Raw genomic sequence first — 23,578 nt, forward strand, 5'->3', positions numbered from 1 at the left:
TGATAACACGTGATCGTGTCTGTCAACATATGCTAATTGCTAATTTCTTACAACATATCAAGCATGCACATTAAGCCGGCATGTTGACAGTTAAATACATTTTTCCTCATACAAATAAAATCTCCATTTTCTTCCAGAATAGTCTTTTTGTTAGTTTAGTTATTTTTCTAGAGATTTAAAGCCACAGGTGCAAGGAAAGGTGATGGTTTGTAGAGGTGGCAGGAGGTGATGGAGGAAAGTGTGTCATTTATTTTTAGGTTAACAAATTGTTTTATCATAATTTAATTTGAAGTTAATGTCATTAATAATCAATACCCTATGTAATATATAACAATTCATTATTTTATTTTAATTTTTAAAGCTACAGGGAGCCATTGCAAAGGAGTCAAAGACCCACATTAGGCTCCAGAGCCGCAGGTTGCAGACCCTTGACCTAACCCTGGGGTCTGGAACCTGCGGCTCTGGAGCCTTATGTGGCTCTTTGACTCTTTTGCAATGGCTCCCTATAGCTTTAAAAAAATATTGAAATAAATATTTTCTTACAGAGGGTATTAATAATTAATGACTTTGACACCAAATAAATAGTTTATATAACAATTTGTTGACGTAAAAATGAATCACATTGTGCAATAACTCTGCCACTTTCCTACTTCACCTCCTGCAACATCTACAGGCCATTAACTTTCCCTGCACCTGTGGTGAACCTGAAGTTTTAAATCCCTGGTAAGATTACTAAACTAACAAAAAGACTATTCTGGAAGTAAATATACATTTTAATTGTGTGGGGACAGATTAATTTAACTGCCAACATGCTGGCTAAATATGCATGCTTGCTATGTGGCAAGAAATTGGCAATTAGCATGTGTTGACTGACATTATGTGTTATCAAATTCAAGTTCTTTTTTTTTTTGGCACCCTTCAAATACATTATCTAAAAACATATTCTTTACATAACATTATTCAATATAATTTTAACTGTATAGAATTTTAAACACTATGCTGTCTTCATTAAAAAGGTATTTTTTCGGTCGATGTGGTAAACTGGTTAAGAACCCTGACATACGACCTTAAAAGGCGGGGAGGGTCGAAATGTCTCAGTTCACCTTAAATGCCTTGGCCCCGCCCACTGAGGTAAACGGAAGTAGAAGGAGGAAGGCGGGTCAAAGTGGCCCCCGTCAGTGAAACAATCGTGTTGTTCATGGGCCGAAACACCGAGTGTTTGGCCCTTTATCGTTACCCGTGGTTCGTTATTCTGATCCGGATGGTGTAAAGTAGAAGATCAGTCATCATGGCTCACGTCTGGGGCCTCTTCTGTTCGCCGCTAAACCACCGGGTGTCACTTTTCTCCGTCCTTCTTTTTGTTGTTGTTTCCCGGTGTGACGCCCGGCTGCTCCGATCACTTAGCACCGAAGCCTTGGGGGATGAATCCGTGGAAAGTTACGATACATATTACAACTATGATGAGCTGACTGAACGCCTGCAGTCGTTGGCACTGAGGTACCCGCACATATGTAACCTGACCAGCATAGGTCAGTCCGGGGAAGGCAGAGAGCTGTGGGTGATGCGGGTCACGGAGAACCCACACAGAGACACACCGGGGAAACCCAAGTTTAAATACGTCGGGAACATGCACGGGGACGAGACCGTGTCCAGGCAGGTGCTGGTTTACCTGGTGGAATATCTGCTATCTCTCTATGGAGAGGAACCCCGTGTCACAGAGCTGGTCAACAGCACGGATATCTACATCATGCCCAGTATGAACCCAGACGGCTTTGAGCAGTCCACAGAGGGGGACTGCAGTGGGGAGAGTGGGGGGCGAAACAACGTCCATAACGTGGATCTAAACAGAAGCTTCCCAGACCAGTTTGATGGAACCAAAGCAGACCCGGAACAGATCCCTGAGGTCATGGCTGTGATCAGATGGATCCAGGAGAAGAAGTGAGTTCTTTACATGAATGGAACAAAAAAAAAAAAAAAAAATCTGTCAATAACACTAGGGATGTCCCGATAACGATATTGCAGTCTCGTGTATTGCCGATATCGATTCGATATGATATCAGCACGAATCATACTTTAATTACTTATTTTGTAGTGTGGAATGTTAGTATAGACTTGATGAAGTGATGTTACTCAAACAGAGTACAATAGTCAACAATTTAAGTTCACTTCAGTTATTTTTTACTGTCAGTATACGGTGGGAACAACTGAGGGCGGAGACAAAAACAACAAAAACTAATCGGAGCGCGGGAGATTTTAGATGCAGTCCGATAAACACAGATATTCTTCTTCTGGTTGATATCGGACCGATATGTGATATCGATATCAGACCGGGACACCTCTGCATAACACCCAGCACAATCACAGGTTTAATAGAAGGTTTGATGCTGATCTACTAAAACATCCTTTTTCTTAGATCAGCGTTTCTCAAATGGAGGTATGTGTACCCCTTCTGGTACGCGAGAGAGAGGAAAATTAACAAACTAAGAGAGAAAAACACTTAGTACTAGCAACAAATCAAAAAAACAACAAAGACACACCAAATGAGAGAAAAATACACAAGATCACTACAAAATACGCAAAAATAACAGCGAAACGTAAAAAAAGACATAAACAACCAAAAAACACACACACACACAGATAAAAAATAAAAAAAATTTTTAAATAATACCAACAACACACCAAAACACACCAAATAAGATAAAAATATACTGAATAATAAAAAGAACAGATGAACAAAAACTTGAGCCAAAAACAGTTTGAGAACCACTGTCTTAGATCTGCCTCCTACCAATATCAGTTACTAAATATGTCCCTAAATAAATTGAATCCAAATATTTCTTAGTGGTTATTAATTCCAGATCATTCAATAACCGTAAAGTGCAGGTGTTTATTATTTTAGCATTTGTTTGAGAATAGTTAACTTTTAAAAGTGATCTATAAAGTTCTACATTTAGTATGACCTGGCCGTTGCAGACCAGCGTTTGCAGATGTCGAAGCAGTATACACAGAATCGCCCTCTTTCTGTAGCATTAATTGCAAAAATAGAATTTTATAATTCACTGAGGTGGAAACCTACTGACTAGACATAGTTTTACACAAGTGAAAGCTGTAGATTAGATCTGGAATGTGTCGATGCAGTATTCTAATGACCTTCAGAGATGTGGAATGTCTTCTCTGCCTAGAGTGAAAAATCATTTTCTCTTCTCTGTAAACATATTAGGCATGAATAGGCCTATTCTTGGCTTTTTGTGGTTGCTGTTTGCTTATCCGTATACTTACTACGTTCCAATTAAAGGGACTCTTGGAATTCTCAACAAGACTTCTTTGTGACAATTTCTCACAGCATTGTATTAAGGGTTGAGGATTAGCTGTCTGTAATAATTAGTGTCAGGCCTTCTTGTCCAACATCAGTGCCTGATCTTCAGAAATTGCTCATATTTAGTCAATAGCTGTTACACAAATAGACCCTGGAATGAAAGTCTTTTATTTTCTGTAAATGTCCATTCCCACTGCCTCCATAAGGCACAACTCTCTAAACTGGATTTATAAACACTATTAATAGATATTTTCCCCAAAACTATTGATTTTAACACCTTCCACCAAAATAGTCATTTAGCAATGTTTTTCAAAAGGTTTAATTAAGATTGTCCAATAGAATAGGGTTCAAAGTCCTTATCGGGGTACAACCTATTCAATGTGGTTTTGGTACTAAATTATGTTTTAGAATATTTTTTTTTCATTCAATTAAAGTTTTGTTTGGTTTTTTAATACCATCCCCAGATATTTTGATGTTTAAATACATGTACACACATCAGCGATGTGACCCCTAAACTTTTCATACATAAAAAAGCACCACTAGAAATGACCCAGCATCACACAGCCTAAAAAAATAAAAACAAAACAATGAAATCATCATTTGGAAGCAAGGATTAAATGGTGATTTCTGTGGTGGTTGCTGAGGTCGGATGTGGACAGACGAGTGAGAAAGCTGTAATATCTGTAAAATTTGGTAATATTCCATTCCTTATTTTACAGATAAATAATGTAATGGCATTTAAATTCATGTCCAAGGCAACTAAAGGGATGTAAAGTAAGCCATCTCAAGTGGAAGGGAAAAAGTTTGATTTAGAAAAACTGCCAGTGGGAACATAATAACTTGTAATTTTTTTCTCAACACACTAATTTGACTGTTACATGAACAAAAGCAGGAAGTAACATTGATCTAATAAAATGGTCCTCAATGATTTAGGATTGATTTTCTAATCTTTGTTTCTTCAGATTCGTGTTATCGGGGAACCTGCATGGCGGCACTGTGGTGGCCAGTTACCCTTTTGATGATTCAGCCTCCCATCCACGACAAGGTCAATACAGCCAGGCAGCAGACGACAGCCTGTTCCGTTACCTGGCCCTGGTCTACGCCCAGAACCATCCCGGGATGAAGACTGGCCAACCAAACTGCCCAGATAGCCCGACAGAAACCTTTAAAGACGGCATTACCAACGGGGCTCGCTGGTATGACGTTCCTGGTGAGGAAAACAAGTTTTAAACCTTTTTACTTCTATGTGCTGGTTGAATCCCTGCATATTATGCTCCTGATCTGTGTCTGATAATAAGAGATGCTTCTGAGGAATGATTTTACACTTCCCCTGTCATTTGTTAAGCCATTGTTTTTAATGAAGTGTCTTTCCTGTAGGAAATGACTAGCGGTAAGTCTAAAATAATATACTGAGGCTGCATGTTGCTATGGAGAGTGATCAGGTGTATTGTTGTGTTTGACTACAGGCCTATTGTTGTCTAAAAGGTTTGCTGGACCATTATTTCCTCCTTTTTATAGGCAGTCTAACCTGTGTGGCTGCTCTATATCTACTCATCTAAACATAAAACATGCTCAGTGTCTTTCTAAGATGGGTTGGAGTTTGTGCTTCACCCGTATACTGTAAATGGACTTAGTGTAATATTAATACTTGGTGTTTTTCTTTTTTCCCTGGTCATTATTCTGGCTGGGCTATGTTAATGTCTTGCCACTGATAACCCATTTTGAGTTATTTTTAGGCTAGAATTTGAACTAAAAGGAGAACTTACGCAGTTTGATAGACAGCGATTGGTTTCTTCAGCTCACCCAGCATCCATACTTGGTTTGGTTTATACCCATATTCTATTTTTAACCCTAAAACCACTGCTATGTTGTGGTTTTCTTAGGTGAGGCTGGAAACAGTTGGAACAACACCAACACCTTCCAGGAAACAGACCATTTTAAATCAAGCCATAGCTTCAGTCTATATTTGGCAGTCTTAACTTTTTTAGTAAATGTGTTTAGATACATTTTTTGATAAATGATCAAAATGGAAAACCCTTCTTATAAATATTAAACATGTTTCATATAGATATGTTTGTTGTATACAGTGAGGGGAAGTTTCTTTTTGAACACTTTTAAAGTGGTGTTTCAAAGAGTATTTATATGTTTGACAATTATTTGTACCAGCTGTACATTGGGAATGACAAAAAGTAGTATTTCAATATTTCTTTATCACTCCAGTACTTACATTATTTGGTTTCGGGGGCACCTATTAACCATTAAATAGTTTCTTATTAGCATGCAAATTATTATCATATTGACTCTTAATTAGTTATTATTAAATACTTATTAATGTCTTATTCTGCATGGCCTTATTATACAACCATTAAGCCATTACCTAAGTTTTTCCTCAATAACCTCAGAATTATTACTTATTATTGGTAAGTAAGGAAGTTGTTGTATATGAATTATGATCTCAATATCCTAGGATTAGGGTTAACGTTAACCCTAACCCTGTTTGGACTGCAAGACTGCCCTTAAGTGCATAATAAGGCATTAATAAGAATAAGGCAATAATAAGTACCTAATGTTACCGTTTATGTTCATGCGTCATGATGGTGTCAGAGTGTAAAGCAGGAGTTTCTTAAATTATGTGTGGAATTTAGTACTAATAATGTATGTATTTAAAGCTGCCACCCACCTTATGTTTGAATACAATCATAGTGTAGGCCTCACAGATCACTGAATCAAACATTTACTCCAAAAAGTAAGAAAAAAATGGCAAAATTGCCATTTGAAAGTTTGTTTTGGTCTGCACTGAACAACACTCCATTTGTTGATATTTTCACGCGTTGCATTGTGGGATGCGGAGTCCTGCAAACGGATGCATAGAAGTGTTTTTTTTTTTACCATGAATTCTTGTTTCTTTGCCAGACAAGGAAGACAGTGGTTCATTTGACACTATTATTATTATTATTATTATTATTATTATTATTATTATTATTATTATTATTAACAAGCCTGGTTCTATCAAGAATCAAAATAAAAAACATTATTGGATATAAAGTGAAAATCCTTGGTGTGAGCACAAATGACTCCATAAATACATGAACATAACGTGTACATGTGTTCACAATCATCTGAGAGCCGAGGAAAGGTCATTGTGATCAAATTTCCACTGAAGATCACTGACTACTTTCTTTGTTAATGATTGTTGTCATTTCAAATGCTTGTCCTCAGTGTTCATAGTCGTCTGCATCAGTTAACCGTTAAAGTCATTTATCTTTGCAAACAGGACGGCTGAGCTCAGATCCTTCTGTGGTTCTCTACACAGTTCCAGGGTGTGTCAGCACAGCAGACCCGGTACTTAAACAGGATATTTGGGCTGAGGTTGCATTAGTCTAACTGGGTGTTTGTCAAGCTCTATCTGTTCGTTTTAAGTCTGTGTCTCCCAAAGGTTATTACATACTACACAGCTGATCTGTTCCTCTTTAGAGTTTTTAGTTTGAAAAAGTTTTGCACCTCGTAATCTGTTCAAAAGCTCCATTTGGTTGGTGTAACCTTTGCTATCGCTGTTGTGAGGTTAAAGTCTGACAAATTAACATAACAGGTGACACTTTATAGTCTGAATGGGTTCAACTAGGTCATTGCTCCTGCAGCTTTTTAAGAACGTTTTAATCACCTAAATGGAAAAAAAGATAAATGTTTCATGGGTGTTGGCCCGCTGGCCAAAACCAGCCCTCCTTCAGCCCACTGGAGGATTTAGTTATGTCCTTTAAAAATGACATGATGATTCATGTTGTACAAACATGTTGATCACCATAAAGATTCATTCCAGATTACTCAGTCCTTCCCAAAAAATAAATAATAATAATAATGATACCCCCCAAAATATACAGGGACTTCTCTCTGCTCATAGTACGATATCTGTCATTTTTTAATAAAAAAAAATGTTTGCCAAATATCCTGAAATCTACATTTACTCCTAAAGGGCCTTTAAGTCAAGTCTAGTTTATTTATCAAACACCTTTTATGTACAAGACAATTGAAACATAAAGTGCTTTACACAAAAACAAACATCGCAGTAGCGCTACCACACCATAGAAAAATCAAAACATGTAAGATAATACCAATCAAAAAAACAGATTTAATAGTGCGCAGCTGATGCTCCAGTGACTGAAGTCCCTGTTTACCCTTTTATATTTTAATAGAGCTTACATTTAAAATTCATTAAAGGCAAACTTTAAAATAAGAAAGCTTTTAGACAATTTTATGTTGAATTAAAAAGATTGGGGCGATACTTTCCAATGCGTCTCTGTGTCCGATGTGTTTAATCAACTTGTTTTTGCTTGAGATGCAGGAAGCACCTTTGACCCTAGCTTTTGTCCAAAGATCTTCTCATGGTTTTAATGCCTATGGAGCTATTACTCTGCTCTTAAATGGTTGTTTGGAACTTGTGCCTTTGCCGGGAAATGTGTTGTTGGTACCCTGTCTATGGCACAAAGTGTTAGTTGAATTTCTCTATGCTTGCTTTTTAGAAAATATTAGTTTTTCTGTTTCTTTGTTTGTGCTTATTCTCTTTGTTCAAACAACAGTAAATAGTTGCACTATGAGCCCTTGAGATGAACGGCTGGTAACCCTCTGACTGCCTGTTTTTGTTCAGCCATTATGACATGCTGTGTAAAGTTGATCTTTTTGTGTTTGGTTGTTAGCCTTCCTGGAAGGTCAAGTGGGTAATAAAACTGCAGATGTGACAGCAAATACTCCCTTTGTATTATAGCATGGGTGGGGGGAGTCAGGCTAAAGCCCCCAAAGACAACAAGAATTAACTTCCTGTTGCATTTGATTTCTTTGAATTAGAAATACTGTAATCTACAGTTCAGCCTTGTTTGTGTAATTTTTACATAATAGAAATGATAATGTTGTTGGTCTGTTTTCCAGGGGGAATGCAGGACTACAACTATCTGTTTGGAAACTGCCTAGAGATCACCATGGAGCTAAGCTGCTGCAAATATCCCCCAGCCTCAGAGCTCCATAAGGAATGGGACCTGAACAGGGAATCCCTCCTCGCCTACATGGAAAAGGTACAGTGATTGTGATTATGTCTTTTCAATCTAAAAATAAAAGTACATTAATTCAAATACTGTACTTAACAAAGCCATATTGCAAAATGTATGCCTAAACTACTATTTTGTCCCAGGTGCACATAGGAGTTCGTGGTTATGTGAAAGACGCAGTAAGCGGTGGTGCTTTAAGTGATGTCAGCATTGTGGTGGCGGGCATTAACCACAACTTGACCACGGGGAAATATGGTGACTACTACCGCCTTCTGCTCCCAGGAACATACAACATCACAGCTGTGGCTCGAGGGTGAGGAACACTATCCAAAGAATCACCACCCAGTTTGTTTTACATTTAGTTTTACTTACAGCGTTAAGTCACGATCATAGGGAGGTTTAATTAAGCCTTTTCTCTGTGTTGGGGCTAAAACATGGATTGAAATACAGTATTTTAAATCCTATGCCTATCAACTTCTGATGAAACTTCATAAGCCTGGTTTAAGGTTCAGCCTCAGGACCTACATGCTGTCAACGTGACGCGGAGGTTGGCCCTTTTACTTCTGCGTGGGGGGAACGCCTCGCTATGCGATTGGCTGCACTGTCACTAGGGGGTTGTGGTTTGAGCTTTAAAAAGCCCTTGTTTATTTTGCGGTCACAGAAAAATAAGTTTTGTTTTTTAAAAAATAATGTAAAAATGTAATTTATTTCTGGATTATTACTGACCCACTGTACCTAACCATGTGTGTATTGTTGGACACAAAGATTAAAACAACGGTTTTAAAACATGCACTTTATTTTTCAATATAAACATAGGTAGCTCGTAAACAAAGTATAAAAGTGTATCGAGCGGACTGTCGACTGCTCCAGTCAACAGTCACGCTGGGGGCGAGGAGAACCCGAGCCCGCCGTAGAGCGGAGAGGAAGCAGCGAGGTAACGGTCCCGGGAAGTGGGGAGTTGGAGTGGGACAGCACTGTAAACACACACACGCGCACACACTGTAGGTACAAAGATGAGGCAGAGTAGTGATAATAACAGTAAACACACTTTTTGTCTGTGATTGACTCCGTTTGGCGGTGCTTCACGTGCTGTAGCCGTGAAAGGAATTAATAAAACTCTGGCACTTTTAGTCCATTTCGGTTTTCTCTGTGACTCAATCCATTGAAGAAACAACTCTCGTATTGCTACGCTAAACGTTGAAACATGGCGATGTGACTGGAAAAGGCAGTAACTGGGACGGAGGTTTGGAACTGACCAATCACAGCGCTAGCTGACTACGTGTCAAGTCGAAGCCTTTACAAGTAGTTAGGATTTTTGGGAGGCGCACGTAAGGTTGCGGGGGAGGGGGTCTGCAATTACGTTTGTCTACGTGCGTCTATGATGGGGGATTTTACGCAGAACCTTAAATTAGGCTTTAGTGTCAGTGTCAACCACAAAATAATTGAGTGATCCCGGAAAGCCTAGAATTTTACAAATGTATTTTTTCAAATCTTTTATAGACACATTTAAAGAAATAATAAAACAAATTTTATACGTGTTTGAATGTACAGTATACACAAACTCAGTAAGCTTCCGAACATGTTTTTGTCTTGCCTGGTCCTAGAGCTTGTGATTTCTCTCTCTCTACTCAGGTACTCATCAATGACAGTCGACCATGTTGAAGTCACGGGGGGTAAAGCCGTACAACTGAACTTTACCTTAGCCCCAGTTGTCAGTGAGGCCGTGGGGAGCATCACTGAGCCAACTACAGCTATGGTGCCATCCACCAGTTTACCACATGTTCCCACTGTTAACTCATCTCACTCCACTCAAACTCTACTGGTTCCCACTGAGGACGAGAACAATCCGACGCTGGTTCCACCTGTGCTGCCGCTCCAGCCCCAGGAATTTCGACACCACAATTATGGAGATATGGAGCTGTTCTTACGCAAGTACAGCAGCGAGTACACCTCAATCACCCACCTTTATTCTGTTGGTCACTCCGTAGAGGGTCGCGAGCTCTATGTGATGGTCATCTCCGACAACCCCAACATTCATGAGCATGGTACGTTTGGGATGGTGTGAAATGCTCATATTTGTTTGTACCTTCTTGGGGCTCAGTTAACTTTTAATGTTTTAATTGTTTTTACCCTTTCTTTGTCCTCCAGGTGAACCAGAGTTCAAGTACATCGCCAACATGCACGGCAATGAGGTGGTGGGTCGAGAGCTGTTGCTCAACCTCATTGAGTACCTGTGCCGTAACTATGGGACGGACCCCGAGGTCACTCAACTGGTCAATAATACCCGCATTCACATCATGCCCTCTATGAACCCCGATGGGTATGAAGTGGCCAAAGAAGGTGAGGGAAAGACAGTCCTGCACTGGAAACAACACAACACTGTTTGCAACACGTACACACTACTGCAAGGTCACACTGTGCTAACTGTTGTACTGTATAAGCAGAGTACAAATACTTTGTTACTGTACTTGATTAGTTTTTTCTGATATCAGTACTTTCGTTGAGTATTTATTTTTTGGCAAGTTTTTAGTTATACTCCTTCCTTTTTTTTATACAAATATCCGTACTTTCTACTCCTTACATTTGAACAATGGGCTCGGTACTTTTAAAGGCGCAGTCCGCAACTCTCAGATCCCTCTCTTCCCCTCCCTCCCCCCTGCTCTCTTGCCCTGCCTCCAAACTTTCCAAAGTCCCTCCCTCAGAGGAGCTAACAAGTTAACGTTAGTTTGACAGCAACATCACAGTAATATAACATGCTCTGTTAAAAGCACATTACTGCAGCTCTTCTCTCTCTATGTGCACACACCTCAGCAGCAGCAACAACTCAGTGTCACTTGCAGCAGCCCACACGGAGGCTGCTCCGCGCACATGAACACATGCACTCCAGAGTTCTAGTGTAACAATTACAAATCAAATATAATGTAAATCAAGCAGCAGTAATTACCTTTCAAGCAGAAAAGTCATCAATTCCATCTTATACTCCTCCACACCATACACTGTAAAAAAGCTCCGGGAAAGGGGGGGGGGGCCTGTGAGCAACAGCTGTCAGACAGCCCATCAAACATAAACCTGGTTCTGATTGGTCCCCCCTGCTGCAGGAGCAGGAGGCGGGGTCTCAATGAGTCTGTTTTTTCACACAAACTACTAGTTTGATGTAAAGCTGTCCTTACATAGTGACAGCTTTAGCAAATATGGCAAAAAGTCACTTTTATAAGAGTTGCAGACTGCACCTTTAAGACATTCAAAGATGATGTCACAACATAAAAAGAAGCAAACCAACAACCACAAAGCTGCTTGTGAAAGGCTTTTCAGCAGCAGGTCTCAGTTTCAGCCCAAAAAGGTCACGTCTCTATTCCAGAAACCTGAAAAATATGATTCTCTTGAGGCTAAATAACAAATGTTGGTATTATGAGCTTTTTTCTGTTAGACAGGTCCCTTAGTTTTACAGTTAACATTTTCAAGTTCTTAAAAATGTTAAACTCAAAGCTGCTCTGGGTTTAATGGAGCATTTGCATGTTTTTTTTTTTCTTGAAATATTTAATTTACAAATTTGATCTCTAATGAGTGATAAATTCTCCAGGTGTTCAAAGGTAACAGATTTAATTTATTTCCATGTACTGGTTTTCTACAAATTCTTAAGCGAATAAAAGATATGGAATTTGCTGGTTTAAAAACCCTGTCTTGTTTGAAGGGACATTGTCGTACATTTTGTAGCATGTATTTTTATACTTTTACTCAAGTAAGGTAGCAACTTCAAAACTTTAACTTTTACCAGAGTCATTTTTTATGCAAGTATCTATACTTTACCGTAAGTACTGAATACTAGTACTTTTGCCACTTCTGTGTATAAGTACTGGCTGTGAATGTGTAATATCAATTACATCTGCTTTGGTTTGGTAAATGATGATGGCTGATGTCAAAATACAGACCAGTCTTTCCTATGTAGGAAATTGTTGCTGGTAAACCAATGCAATAAGTGTTTTTTTAAACTTTTAGAATACACTTTTGAAAGGTGATCACATTACATTAAAATTTGGCTTGACCAGCATTTCTTTGTCAGATTGTAATTATTTTGGCCATTCTAGCCATCGCTTAGTATTTCACGTTCCGTGCCGAGTGCAACACAATGCTGTCTGTGTCTTATGTGCAGACGCTGATGCAGGTCTTATGATGGCCCACGGCGTTTGCGGTTTTTAATTTCAAAAATGCATTTTTTTCAGCTCTACTTGCTCACACAAAGAATGGGTTTTGCTTTCCATCCTTGCTGTCAAGGACCAACAAGTTCTCATAGTGGTTCAAAACTAGGACAGGAGACAGTGGTGGAAAACTGTTGGGTTTTCTAGATCTGTTTTCAAACTTTGAAATGTTGTCTTGGCTGAACTTCTGTCTTGTTTGCCTTGAAATGACTCTTACAGTCTGTTTGCAAACCGATTATTTTTAGTAACTGCATTGGGGAAGTAAAACAAACCTTAAGCACATACTGTACAAGCCCATGCTGTGGTCAGAAACATGCTTGACTCATTACGAGGGCTTTGTCTTCTCACAGGGGATGCAAATGGCTTTAAAGGACGCAACAACTTTAACAATATCGACCTTAATCGCAACTTCCCCGACCAGTTTTTTCCCAACACGGTGGTGAGACAGCCAGAGACTTTAGCTGTGATGAGCTGGCTGAGCAGCATTCCCTTCGTTCTGTCAGCCAACCTACATGGAGGCATGGTTTTACTTTTTGATCTTACAGCATTAAAGTATCTCGTTTGTCAGTTTTAGCTTCTTTTTTAACAGATATTTTCTATTTATTTGCTCTTTGCCGTCATTGTTTTCGTATGTGAAATCAGGTTCCCTGGTCGTCAACTACCCTTTCGATGATGACAAAGATGGGAATACTCATTATAGTCCATCTCCAGATGACGCTGTTTTCCAGATGGTGGCCAGAGCGTACTCACAGGTAACGTGATCATGTGAGATCTCCGTCGGTCAGGGATGATGTCTCCTGCTGCTTTTGTCTTCGGCTGAGTGTAGAGTGGGATTTCTGGTCTTTTTGTTGTTGAATCTCCAGAGTAAAAACCTTCCTACAACCACACTTATTGTCCACCTCTCACTTGTGTGCGACATGTGTGCAGGAGAATTCCCTGATGCACAAAGGACATCCTTGTGAGGACCGCTACCCTGGGGAATACTTTGAGGATGGCATAACAAACGGAGCAAAGTGGTACACAGTTCGTGGTATGTCCAAGTTGTTGAATAAGTTTTTATTCATTCATGTTTGAAACTTTTCCCTCCAGTGTTTTCAGAAATATAATTTTTCACAGTATTTACTGTAACAATATAACAACCATTAGTAGCCATGCAGCCTAATAGAGCGCAAACTGCAGTACACTGTGTAATTCGATGAATTTCTTATTGAAACAGCAGTTTGGTTTGCCATAGCATGCCTTTTGCATTGGACTGCTGGAAATATTAATCTGCACTAATGCATATTAAGACTTCTTCTGTTTGACCAATTTTGATGGTGGGAGTACAGAACCAATGTGGGAGAGCATTGGTTTGGCTCACTGTGAAACAGATCACACAAGGATCTCAGACTCTAAAAGAAGAATAATACACCTTTATTTATTTATTTATTTATTGGTTGGTTTATTTAACAGGGACGGTGTGCATTGATATCCATACAGAAAATGTACCAGATTGAACCAGAAGGCTGTAGTCCCTGGACAGAATGTTCAAATGTCACCCTAAAAGAATCCAAAATACAGGAAATATACAGTGAAAAATGTAACTATGTAATAACATATCACACTTCCATTTACATACTAAAAACTGTATTTGATAAGACAATCATCAGATATTAAAACATACCAGTTCATGAAATAAAACATTGAAAAGTCACCAAGAGGCACACACATGGCTGATTAATTAATGTATAAAGATAAAAAAAAAAAATTGTATCAAGAGCAACCATGCAATGACTCCTTTAAAAAAAAAAAAAAAAAAAAAGATACATCTATTTTTGTGCGTAATAAATCTTGAAATAGTATAATTATATTAGTATATAAACTAGGGGTGTACCGATCCGATATTGATATCTGATATCGGTCCGGAAAACGAATATCGGATTTTATCGGACTGCATCTAAAATCACAGATATAAGCTCTCCCATGAAATGTTCCGCTCCAGCACTTCTATCCATTGGTGACTGGTTCACACTCCAACAAAGTAACCTACTGTTGCTGACTATTGTTCTCTGTTTGAGTAACATCACTTGATCAAGCCTTTTCTAACATTTCACACTACAAAATAAGTAATAAAAGTATGTATGATTTGTGTTGATATCGTATCAGATCAATATCGGTATCATATCGGAAGTGAAAAAGTTGTACCGGGACATCCCTAATATAAACCTCTGCCAAGGAGGTAATTACATTATTCCATATAATACTTAAGAACTTAATGGATTTTTTTTAACCAAATATAGACCATATTTCATTGATGTCTCTATAAAGCTTTTGAGGGGATCCGGATCAATACACTGTTTCTGGATCAGTTTCAAAAATGGAAAAATCCCTTTCTCGAATCATTAGTGAAATTTCCTAAATTAATATTTTGGTTTGTAATTGAGAGATCTTTATGAAATTTGACTCAGTTATGTCAGGTTGTTTTTTTTTTCAGTTACCCAATAAAGTTTTATTCAGATCGAATCTGGATTTTACATTTAATTGTGATTTAAAAAAAAAAAAATCACATACATTTTGATCTACTGCATCATTATTAATGGGCATAGAAATTCCTGGCATACATTTAAAGTGATCACTGATCCAGATAATCAATCAAAAATATCTGGAAAAGAAGATATTTGGTGCCAGGCAGAGATTTCCGCTTTTTGAGTGCTCTTGTTTTCCATTTGTTTTGTCCTTATCATATTACTGTAGATGTAGAGTTTAGGTGTGCTATTCATTCTTTCTCCAGGGGGCATGCAGGACTGGAACTATGTAAACACAAACTGTTTTGAGGTGACCATTGAGCTCGGATGCTATAAGTTCCCTAAAGCCCAGGACCTGCCACAGTACTGGGAACAAAACAGACGGGCCCTGCTGCAGTTTATACATCAGGTAGAAACTGCACGTTGCTTCTTTACACTCATTGTTTGTCTCATTGGACTTAGTTTTGGTTTTACTCTCCTGCTTTCTTAAGGTTCACGTGGGTGTAAAAGGCACAGTCTCTGACGCAAGGGACGGTTCAGGAATTCCCAACGCTACCATTAGTGTGGAAGGCATACACCACAACGTAACGACAGCCCTCACAGGAGACTACTGGAGACTGCTAGTCCCTGGGACTTACTCCATCACTGCCACTGCACATGGGTAATGTTTCCTAGAGTAAACCTTAAACTTTCATTCCATAATTGCTCTTTCTGGTATTCCCAGTGTTGTTAACCTTGAGCGATGTCGTCTTATTTTCAGATTTAAACCTGTGACAATCTATGCCACTGTGCAAAAAGGCCATGCAGAGCAGGTCAACTTCCGACTGAGTCGTTTGTCTTCAGATAATAACGATCCATCCACCAGTGTTCCCCACGTCACACAAAGCCCGTCTGACATAGCGCTGGAGAGCCTAATTAAGGAGCTTTCTCTGGGCCAAGGGTTGGAGCAGCTGGTCCGGAGCACAGCCACAGAGAGCAGCTTCCGCTACCGACGCTCCAAAGAGCTGTCCGCTTTTTTAAGAGGCCTCACCCTCAACTTTCCCAAAATCACATATTTACACAGGTACACATCTTTATTTTCATTTACCACACCACTTTGGAGCTCTGAAGAATTCCTTTCAATTCGCTGACTTATAAAACTTTCGTATTTCATTCTGTATTGATTGGTTTGTTTCCATTTATTTAATTTCTTCTCTTGCTCTAGTTTGGGCCAAAGTGTAGAATTCCGAACCATTTGGGCTCTGGAAATTTCCAACAAACCAGAGGAAGCTGAACCATCAGAGCCAAAGATCCGCTTTGTGGCAGGGATTCATGGGAATGCCCCGGTGGGCACAGAGCTGCTGCTGGAGTTTGCTGCTTTTTTATGTATCAATTATGGCAAGAATCCATCCATTACCAGGGTAGGCATTACAGTACTGGAATATTATCATCATCTTATTTTTATGTGTTTGTATTATTCATCCGGCCTAGGTTGACTACTAGTAAAAGCATTCAATTCTATATGGACTTAATGAGGCCAATATCTTGAAGATTTCTATCATCACCTAAACAAAAACAAGCTAACCACGATGTCATTTTTAAATAAATATCTGTATTTATTCATTAATTCTATTTCCTCTCTGCAGCTGATCAACGAGACTAGAATTTTCATCGTGCCTTCCGTCAACCCTGACGGGCGAGAGCGAGCTATAGAGAAACAATGCACATCCACACAGGGTTCCACCAATTTTAATGGAAAAGATCTGGACACAGACTTTTTCGGTTAGTTTGTTACCAGTGGAACTCAAGAACAAAAATAAGAGCAGAATGTTTACTTGCTAAAAAAAAAAAAAAAAACTAAGAAAAACTAATAATGGTGCAAAAAAAACTGTTTCAACAGGAAATGCATCACTGCGACTGTTGGACGCCCAGCCTGAAACCAAAGCGATGATGAACTTTATTTTAAACAGGGGCTTCACACTTTCTGTTGCCCTTGATGGAGGAGCGCTGGTTGCCACCTATCCTTATGACAAGCCTGTCCAGACTGGTAAGATCACAGACAGAAAATCACGCTAAAGCATTCATTGTGTAGTTTCAACAAATTAAATTGAAATAAGGACTTTTAATTATTTGCTAAATTATTGAATTCTGTTTTATTTTATTTCATGTTGGTTTTATTATTGCTTTTCCCTGTTGATTGTTTTTCTGCCTCTGTTTCTGTAGCACTTTGAGATTGCTAAATGTGAAGTGCTTTACAAATTAAAGTCATTATTATTACTTTTTGTATGTATTTGTAGCTTTATTCTTTACTTATTCATGGCTGTCATCTGAGATTATTGTTACTAAATTAAGTTTCTTTGTAGCTCCTGGTAACTGTGCAATGAAAACAAAGCTTCTGAGAGAAGACATTAAAATGAAACATCTGACAATTTACTTTGTGCAGTTTTCTCATTTCTTTTGGTTTTTTTTTTTAGTTGAAAATGAGGGAACGTTGAAGTATTTGGCCGGTGTGTACGCCAACAATCACCCAAAGATGCACCTCGGATATGGATGCTCAAATAACGGACTGAGTGCGTACTTTTCAGTTTTTCTAATTTTCATAGTGATGAACTGTAGTTGAGGAGTGATGGTGCTTGTTTCTCAGATGACAACATCCCAAATGGAGTAATGAGAGCTGCAGAAAGACAGAGTCACATGGGCAGTATGAAGGTAAGTCAGGATGTTGACATTTGACAGTTTTTCCCAAAAACAAAACAGTGACTCGATTGTTTTGAAAGTGGGTCTCAAATGACTTGACTTCAGCTGTAAATGGGGAAAAAGTGACGTCAGATTGTGATTTCTATCATCTCAGGACTTCAGCATGGATTTTGGCCACTGTCCAGAAATCACTGTGTACACCGGCTGCTGTCTGTTCCCTCCAGCTGAGCAGCTTTTCACAGCCTGGGCTGAGAACAAGAAGGCCCTGCTCAGCATGCTGGTGGAGGTAGGAAGCCACATTTTATCATTATACTGGGGAATTGGTAATACTATATAGTCAGAACTCTAAGCTAATAAAAAAAAAAAAAACAATGGAAAAAAAATACACATCAGGTAATCAAATTTTGGAATTATTAAATTTGAATAAACTAATTCAATTCTTGTTTAGTTCTTTATTACCATTCATTTCCCTGCAAACAAAGCTTCACATTTCTTTTCCTTTTGCTTTACTTCAGGTTCACAAAGGGGTGCGAGGCATGGTGAGGGACAAGAGTGGAAAACCTATTGTTGGCGCAATCATCGTGCTGAACAGAGGAGTGCGTGTGTTGACGACAGAGGGCGGATACTTCCATGCGCTCCTGGCTCCTGGCAACCACAACATTGAGGCTGTAGCCGACGGCTACCAGCAGCAACACCAAAAGGTGCACCATCACTGGAAATGAGCTAAAGCATGTGCACTTTATGACTGTTCCGATTCAACGTTCTCACTTCCAATACGAGACCGATATTGAAGCTTTGAATATTGGCCGATACCAAAATCAATCCAATCTGATATCAGCTCAAATCCTACATACTTTTATTACTTGTTATCTAGTGTGGACTGTTAGGAAAAGGTTGATGAAGTGAAGTAAATTATGTTTGATTCATTGATCTATGGGGTCTACGCTATGATTTTTAATTGAATAAAATACATTAAAGAAAAATAATTATTAAGAGCCTGAAAAAATAACATCAAGAAATCCAATAACAAACTTGTTTTTAAAATGCAAAATAACCACTAATTTAACTGCATAGTAATATTCTACAATTGAATAGAATAAATAATGTAAAAAATTGGAAGACCCTGAAAAATAGCATCAAAACCAATATAAAGAAATTGTTCTTTTAAAGTGAAAAATAACAATATAACCCTTCAGTTATTTGTTTCTGGACAGAAGTCTCAATTAGACTGACTTTGCTTTTATATTAGCCGATATATTCCGATCCGATTTTTTTTTGAGCTGATAGACAATATCAATATTTTATCTGATATTTCCGATATTAATATCAGATCGAAACACCCTTAGTGCACTTTAAAGGATTCTATTGCACAAGCATTCAACAATGTGTACAAGCACATCCAAAATGACCAGGATATTAATTAAATCAGACAATAAAATATTACACAGATGCATGTCGGTACACATGCCACCTTTTATGTCACAGAAGGTTATGGTGCTCTGCTTTACAATCAATGTTGATGTGAGGTGTGGGCCGCAGCACACAGTATCGCTCCATCACCTCCACCTTCCCATTTGGATGCTCTGAGATTTGAAGCAAAGGGTACGCCAGCTCCTGAAACAGCTGCTCCTTGATAGTGTGTCCAAGCTTCAGGCTGTACTCCAGCAGCTTCCCGCGACGATTAAAGAGCAGAGGATCCACCACTGAGTGATACGTGCGCTCATAATCCGGCACAGAGAACCCGTGGATCATCAGAGGAGCACAGCGGTCCGTTTCCTCATTAGTGGCGTCTGTGGTGCCGACCGGTGGATAGAGATCTGGGATATCGGCTGCGTTCCTTTTGTACCTGTCAGCCAGCGGTCTCTGCTGATCAGCCTCCTGCTCAAACATGTGCTCCGCATCATAAGCTGGAGCCATCATAAACTCTCTCTTCTTTAAAGTCTCCCCATATTTCTTAGGACATCGAACACTTTGCCTGAGGCAATAGGGACGCATCGCTCATGTCTCTAATGATAGAGACAGAAAGTTAAAGAGGATTCAGAAAAAAACACTCACAAAAGGAGTTTATTATTCCCGAATAACACATTTCAGGAGCTTTACTTACTTCTTAGCAGCAACTCTTTGGATGTATTTCCAGACTGCATTGCTCAATGAAGTCTAAACACCACATGGTTTGAAATACTCATCTAAACAATGAGAAACTGCTTCTTCTTTTTTTTTAAATCATGAAGAAAACAAACTACACAAGTTACAAACATTATGAGTCAGGGTATTGACCTCTTACCTGAGTAATTTGGGATTTTATCCAACTTCCAACTGTTTTTTTGTTTTGTTTTTTTTCAATTCATGCAGACAAACCTGCACCTGATTAGAGTAAGCAGACACACCTGCAGATCAGATTGAGTAATGACGTGAGAGATGAGCTTCAGTAGAGAGCTCATGATGTCTTTAGCTTATATTTAGAGGAGCGAAGAGCGTGAGTAAGTGGTAGTGTTACAAATATGAACTGTTCTAAATAACTTGTGGAGAGACCAGACAGGCTCTATAAAGGGTTGTTTTTTTTTTTAATAACCCTCTGGTGGTTTTTGATTAATATGTTGTATGATTTTTTTTTTTCTAGGTTGTGGTGTCTTCCTATGAGGCTGCAAGCTCCATTATCATTGAGTTTAACTTGGACAACAGTATCTTTGGCTTTCCCCGGGAGTTTGTGGTAGCCAGTGCAGGTAAACATGCCCTGGGGGGGGTTTTTCACACAATATGTGTTGATGTGTTAATATTTTCTTTGAAAAGTCCTGAAACCAATATATTAAAAAACATTTTTCATTTGTCTTGGGAGTGCATCAGTTGCATGCTTGGTCATTTTAGATAAGTCAAATACTCCACTAATGAACTATTTTCCTCTAATCAAAGGGTCATCTGCACTCTGCAGGCTTTCTGATAGATTACATCATGAGGTCCCTATGTTCTACAGAGAATATAGTTGAATGAGTGAACTTGATCAGCTTTTTCAGTCATTCTGAAGCATCAACCATATAATAAGAGCCAGGACTGGACATTATCTTTTTCACCAACTAATGCTAATAAAGTTTCTATTAATTTTCCACTCATAATACCATAAAAGATGTCATAATTAGTTTGGAGTGACAGATTAGAACACTAAGGCTGTTTAAGGTCATGTTTGGCTAATGGATCCTAGCTTAATGTTCTGTTCTCTGGCTCAGGGGTCCTCAAAGACAGGTAGCGCTGCTCTGTTTAAAAGGAGCCAACATGTTTTTTAAAGACAGTGATGTTTTTCCATGTCTGACCGATGTGATATTCTGTTCACTGAATAACTAACTTTTATATAAAACTATTTTATGCACAAGGTTTTTCTCCTGAATTCACGCGCACTCATGCACTACTACTTTTAATGAATGCATCGATTGAACGATTAACTTGAGTTACCTTTCCTGAATGAAGTCATCCCCCTGAGCTCGTGAATTTGCATGTATATAGTTTAACTCACTGGTGTGTTTCCTTGTGTCCCTGCAGCCGCCTCCATGACTGCACTGGTGGTCACAGCGTGCATCATTTGGTGCGTGTGTGCAGCGAAGTCCAACCGTCAGAAAGACGGCTTTCACCGTCTGCGACAGCACCACGAAGAGTACGAGGATGAGATCCGGCTAACGTCGATGGGGTCCAAAAAATCACTTCTTTCCAACGAGTTCAAGGATGAGAGTGAAAGTGACGAAGAGACGCTGTATGCCAACAAGATCTGATGAACTCTTGGCTCTGTTTTATTTTGAAAACTGTCCAGTCAGGATAACAGCTGGAATATTTAATACTGTTGAAGACACTTGTTGTTTTCCCATTAACCTACTGGTGCCAGACCAGAGGGAACTGGTCTCAGCTCGACTCCTTTAACTGAAGAATGTAACAGGGATGAAATTCCGAGCCATCTAGATGCAACTATTCAAACCACTGCCTGTCCACTTTGGCTGTGATTATCACCATTAAATTAAAAAAATACTTAATTTTTGGTAAAGGGTTCAATGTCCAACGACTCCGCGTTCATTTTAATACCCCCAAAATAATGAACTTTAATGGATTTCACTGCTGCCATGAAGTGTGTAGAATAAATCAAACAACGTGCCTTGACCAAATATTCCTAGATGGTGTTTTCCAACTGAAGGCAACTGAGTATGGTGTAATACTACACATTAAATTTGGTTAATTCTTTACTTTGGTGGAGAACAAAACAAGAATAAATCCTGACAGGATTGTGGCGTTTTACTGCTTCAGTGTCTGCACAGAAAACTGACTTTGGTTCAGGAGTTTTGTAATGAGTTGTCCATAAAATCCACAGAGAAAACATTCCTGACTGGATGTGGAACATCTGACGTTTCCATGTCGGTGAGGAATGTTTAGCTCAGTGCATGGAAATCAGTCAAGAATGCTTTACATGTGGAGCAATAAGTAGAATGTATTTTTATTTGTTATAACTTTTCTTTAGCACTGTTTCTCCTTGTGAAAAATGACTGCTGATTTTTTTTTTTCATGTGATGTATCATCTGTTCTCTCACACAAGGTTTCTTCAAATCAGGTTTTTTTTTGTTTTATTTTACTTTTGATGCTTTTGCCCATCTGATTTTTTTTTCTTTTTTTGTCTGTCTGTCTCTGGGGCGATGCTGCTACCACTTTGTAATGCTTTTCAGAGGTTCAGCGTGAGAACGGGTGGATGCTTTTATTTGTGAAAGTCACTCGTAGCAAAAGGCCGTGTAGGAGTTCCCAATAAAATCTATTTCAATGTTTGAGTAGTTTTATAAGTCCTGGTTGTTGACTGAGGGGACTTGTGGAAGAATATCGCATTGAAAATAAATCATCTTACAATTTCTTTGCTTAATTTTAATTTTGTATTAATTATATTTGAAGTAATTCCTTTCAAATTATTTTAAAATAATTTCAAATCAGATTTTATAACCCCTGCACTGTAAAATTGAGTAGAACAGACCTGTGGATTTCCTCCACATACAAAAAGTTTAAAGTGATAAGTCAAGTTGGATCAATTTTGACAAGAAAATAAATATTTGTGGAGATGGTTGGCACATATTTTTAATGTGTTGGTGGATTTGGTTGTGTGAATTTTGAGAGTTGTGTGTGCTTTAATGTTGTGTGATAAGTTTTTATAAAATGGAGTGAGCTGTGTGTCTCTTGTAAGTGAATGCACAGGATGCTTTATATGTTAGTCAGACTTACACAACAAATGGAAAGAAATGTTTGTGCGGTCAGGGCATCTTGTTGTGCACATACGTAGAAAAGAATAAATCAAAGTTCCACACATGCTTTTGTGTTGTCTGTAAACGGCAAAAACAACAAAAGGCCAAGTTATACTGGATGACTTTTTAAACTCACATCGACACCAATATCCACAGTATTCTTCTGTATGGTTTTAAAAATTATGTTAAAGTGGTTAATATGTAGTTAAATCCCAAAATAGAACAAAAATGACAAAGGTTTTATGTTACGGTTGTGTAACATTTAAAAAAAAATTTGTTTTGTGCAGTAATTGATGTTAGTTTGTCTTATAACACTCAAAATCCATTGATCTTATTAATGAACTGAAAGCAGCGTTCACCGTGTAAAACACATTTTTCCTGTATTTTTGAAGCCATTAGTATAAATGTATCAAACACTACCCTATGCCTTAAGAGGGATAATGTTGTCTTTATCATAATAAATAATTAGTTATTTTAACATATGCATTGCTGTTTGTCTCAATGTAGCATGCAAATTTGTTTTTATTGCAAGTCTTGCTTTAATTTGGTGTTTTTTAAACTTTGGGGTGGGGACCCCATGTGAGGTCGTCTGGAA

The 23,578-nt window shown here is 38.6% G+C and overlaps 1 protein-coding gene across 1 annotated transcript; it reads left to right on the forward strand.

Moving 5' to 3' along the window:
• Positions 1–1,142: 1,142 nt before the first annotated feature.
• cpda (carboxypeptidase D, a) lies at positions 1,143–23,045 on the forward strand. The gene is made up of 21 exons (XM_028464205.1): positions 1,143–1,938; positions 4,279–4,526; positions 8,237–8,379; positions 8,496–8,665; positions 9,985–10,397; positions 10,501–10,692; positions 12,899–13,066; positions 13,191–13,300; positions 13,476–13,578; positions 15,319–15,461; positions 15,544–15,713; positions 15,813–16,115; positions 16,257–16,452; positions 16,678–16,813; positions 16,932–17,078; positions 17,506–17,601; positions 17,676–17,740; positions 17,883–18,014; positions 18,244–18,429; positions 20,349–20,451; positions 21,260–23,045. The coding sequence occupies exons 1-21, from the start codon at positions 1,289–1,291 to the stop codon at positions 21,484–21,486; spliced, it is 4,101 nt and encodes a 1,366-aa protein (XP_028320006.1). The 5' UTR covers positions 1,143–1,288; the 3' UTR covers positions 21,487–23,045.
• The last annotated feature ends 533 nt before the right edge of the window (positions 23,046–23,578 follow it).

The sequence above is a fragment of the Gouania willdenowi genome, chromosome 13 (assembly GCF_900634775.1).
Source record: "Gouania willdenowi chromosome 13, fGouWil2.1, whole genome shotgun sequence".
NCBI lineage: Eukaryota > Metazoa > Chordata > Actinopteri > Blenniiformes > Gobiesocidae > Gouania > Gouania willdenowi.

What these genes read in the sequence shown, in the direction of transcription:
- cpda (XM_028464205.1), top strand. Translation starts at nt 1,289, where the DNA reads ATGGCTCACGTCTGGGGCCTCTTCTGTTCGCCGCTAAACCACCGGGTG. An exon ending in TCGCTGGTATGACGTTCCTG is followed by an intron (nt 4,527 to 8,236) that starts GTGAGGAAAACA and finishes TCTGTTTTCCAG; the next exon opens with GGGGAATGCAGGACTACAAC. An exon ending in AAAATCACATATTTACACAG is followed by an intron (nt 16,116 to 16,256) that starts GTACACATCTTT and finishes CTCTTGCTCTAG; the next exon opens with TTTGGGCCAAAGTGTAGAAT.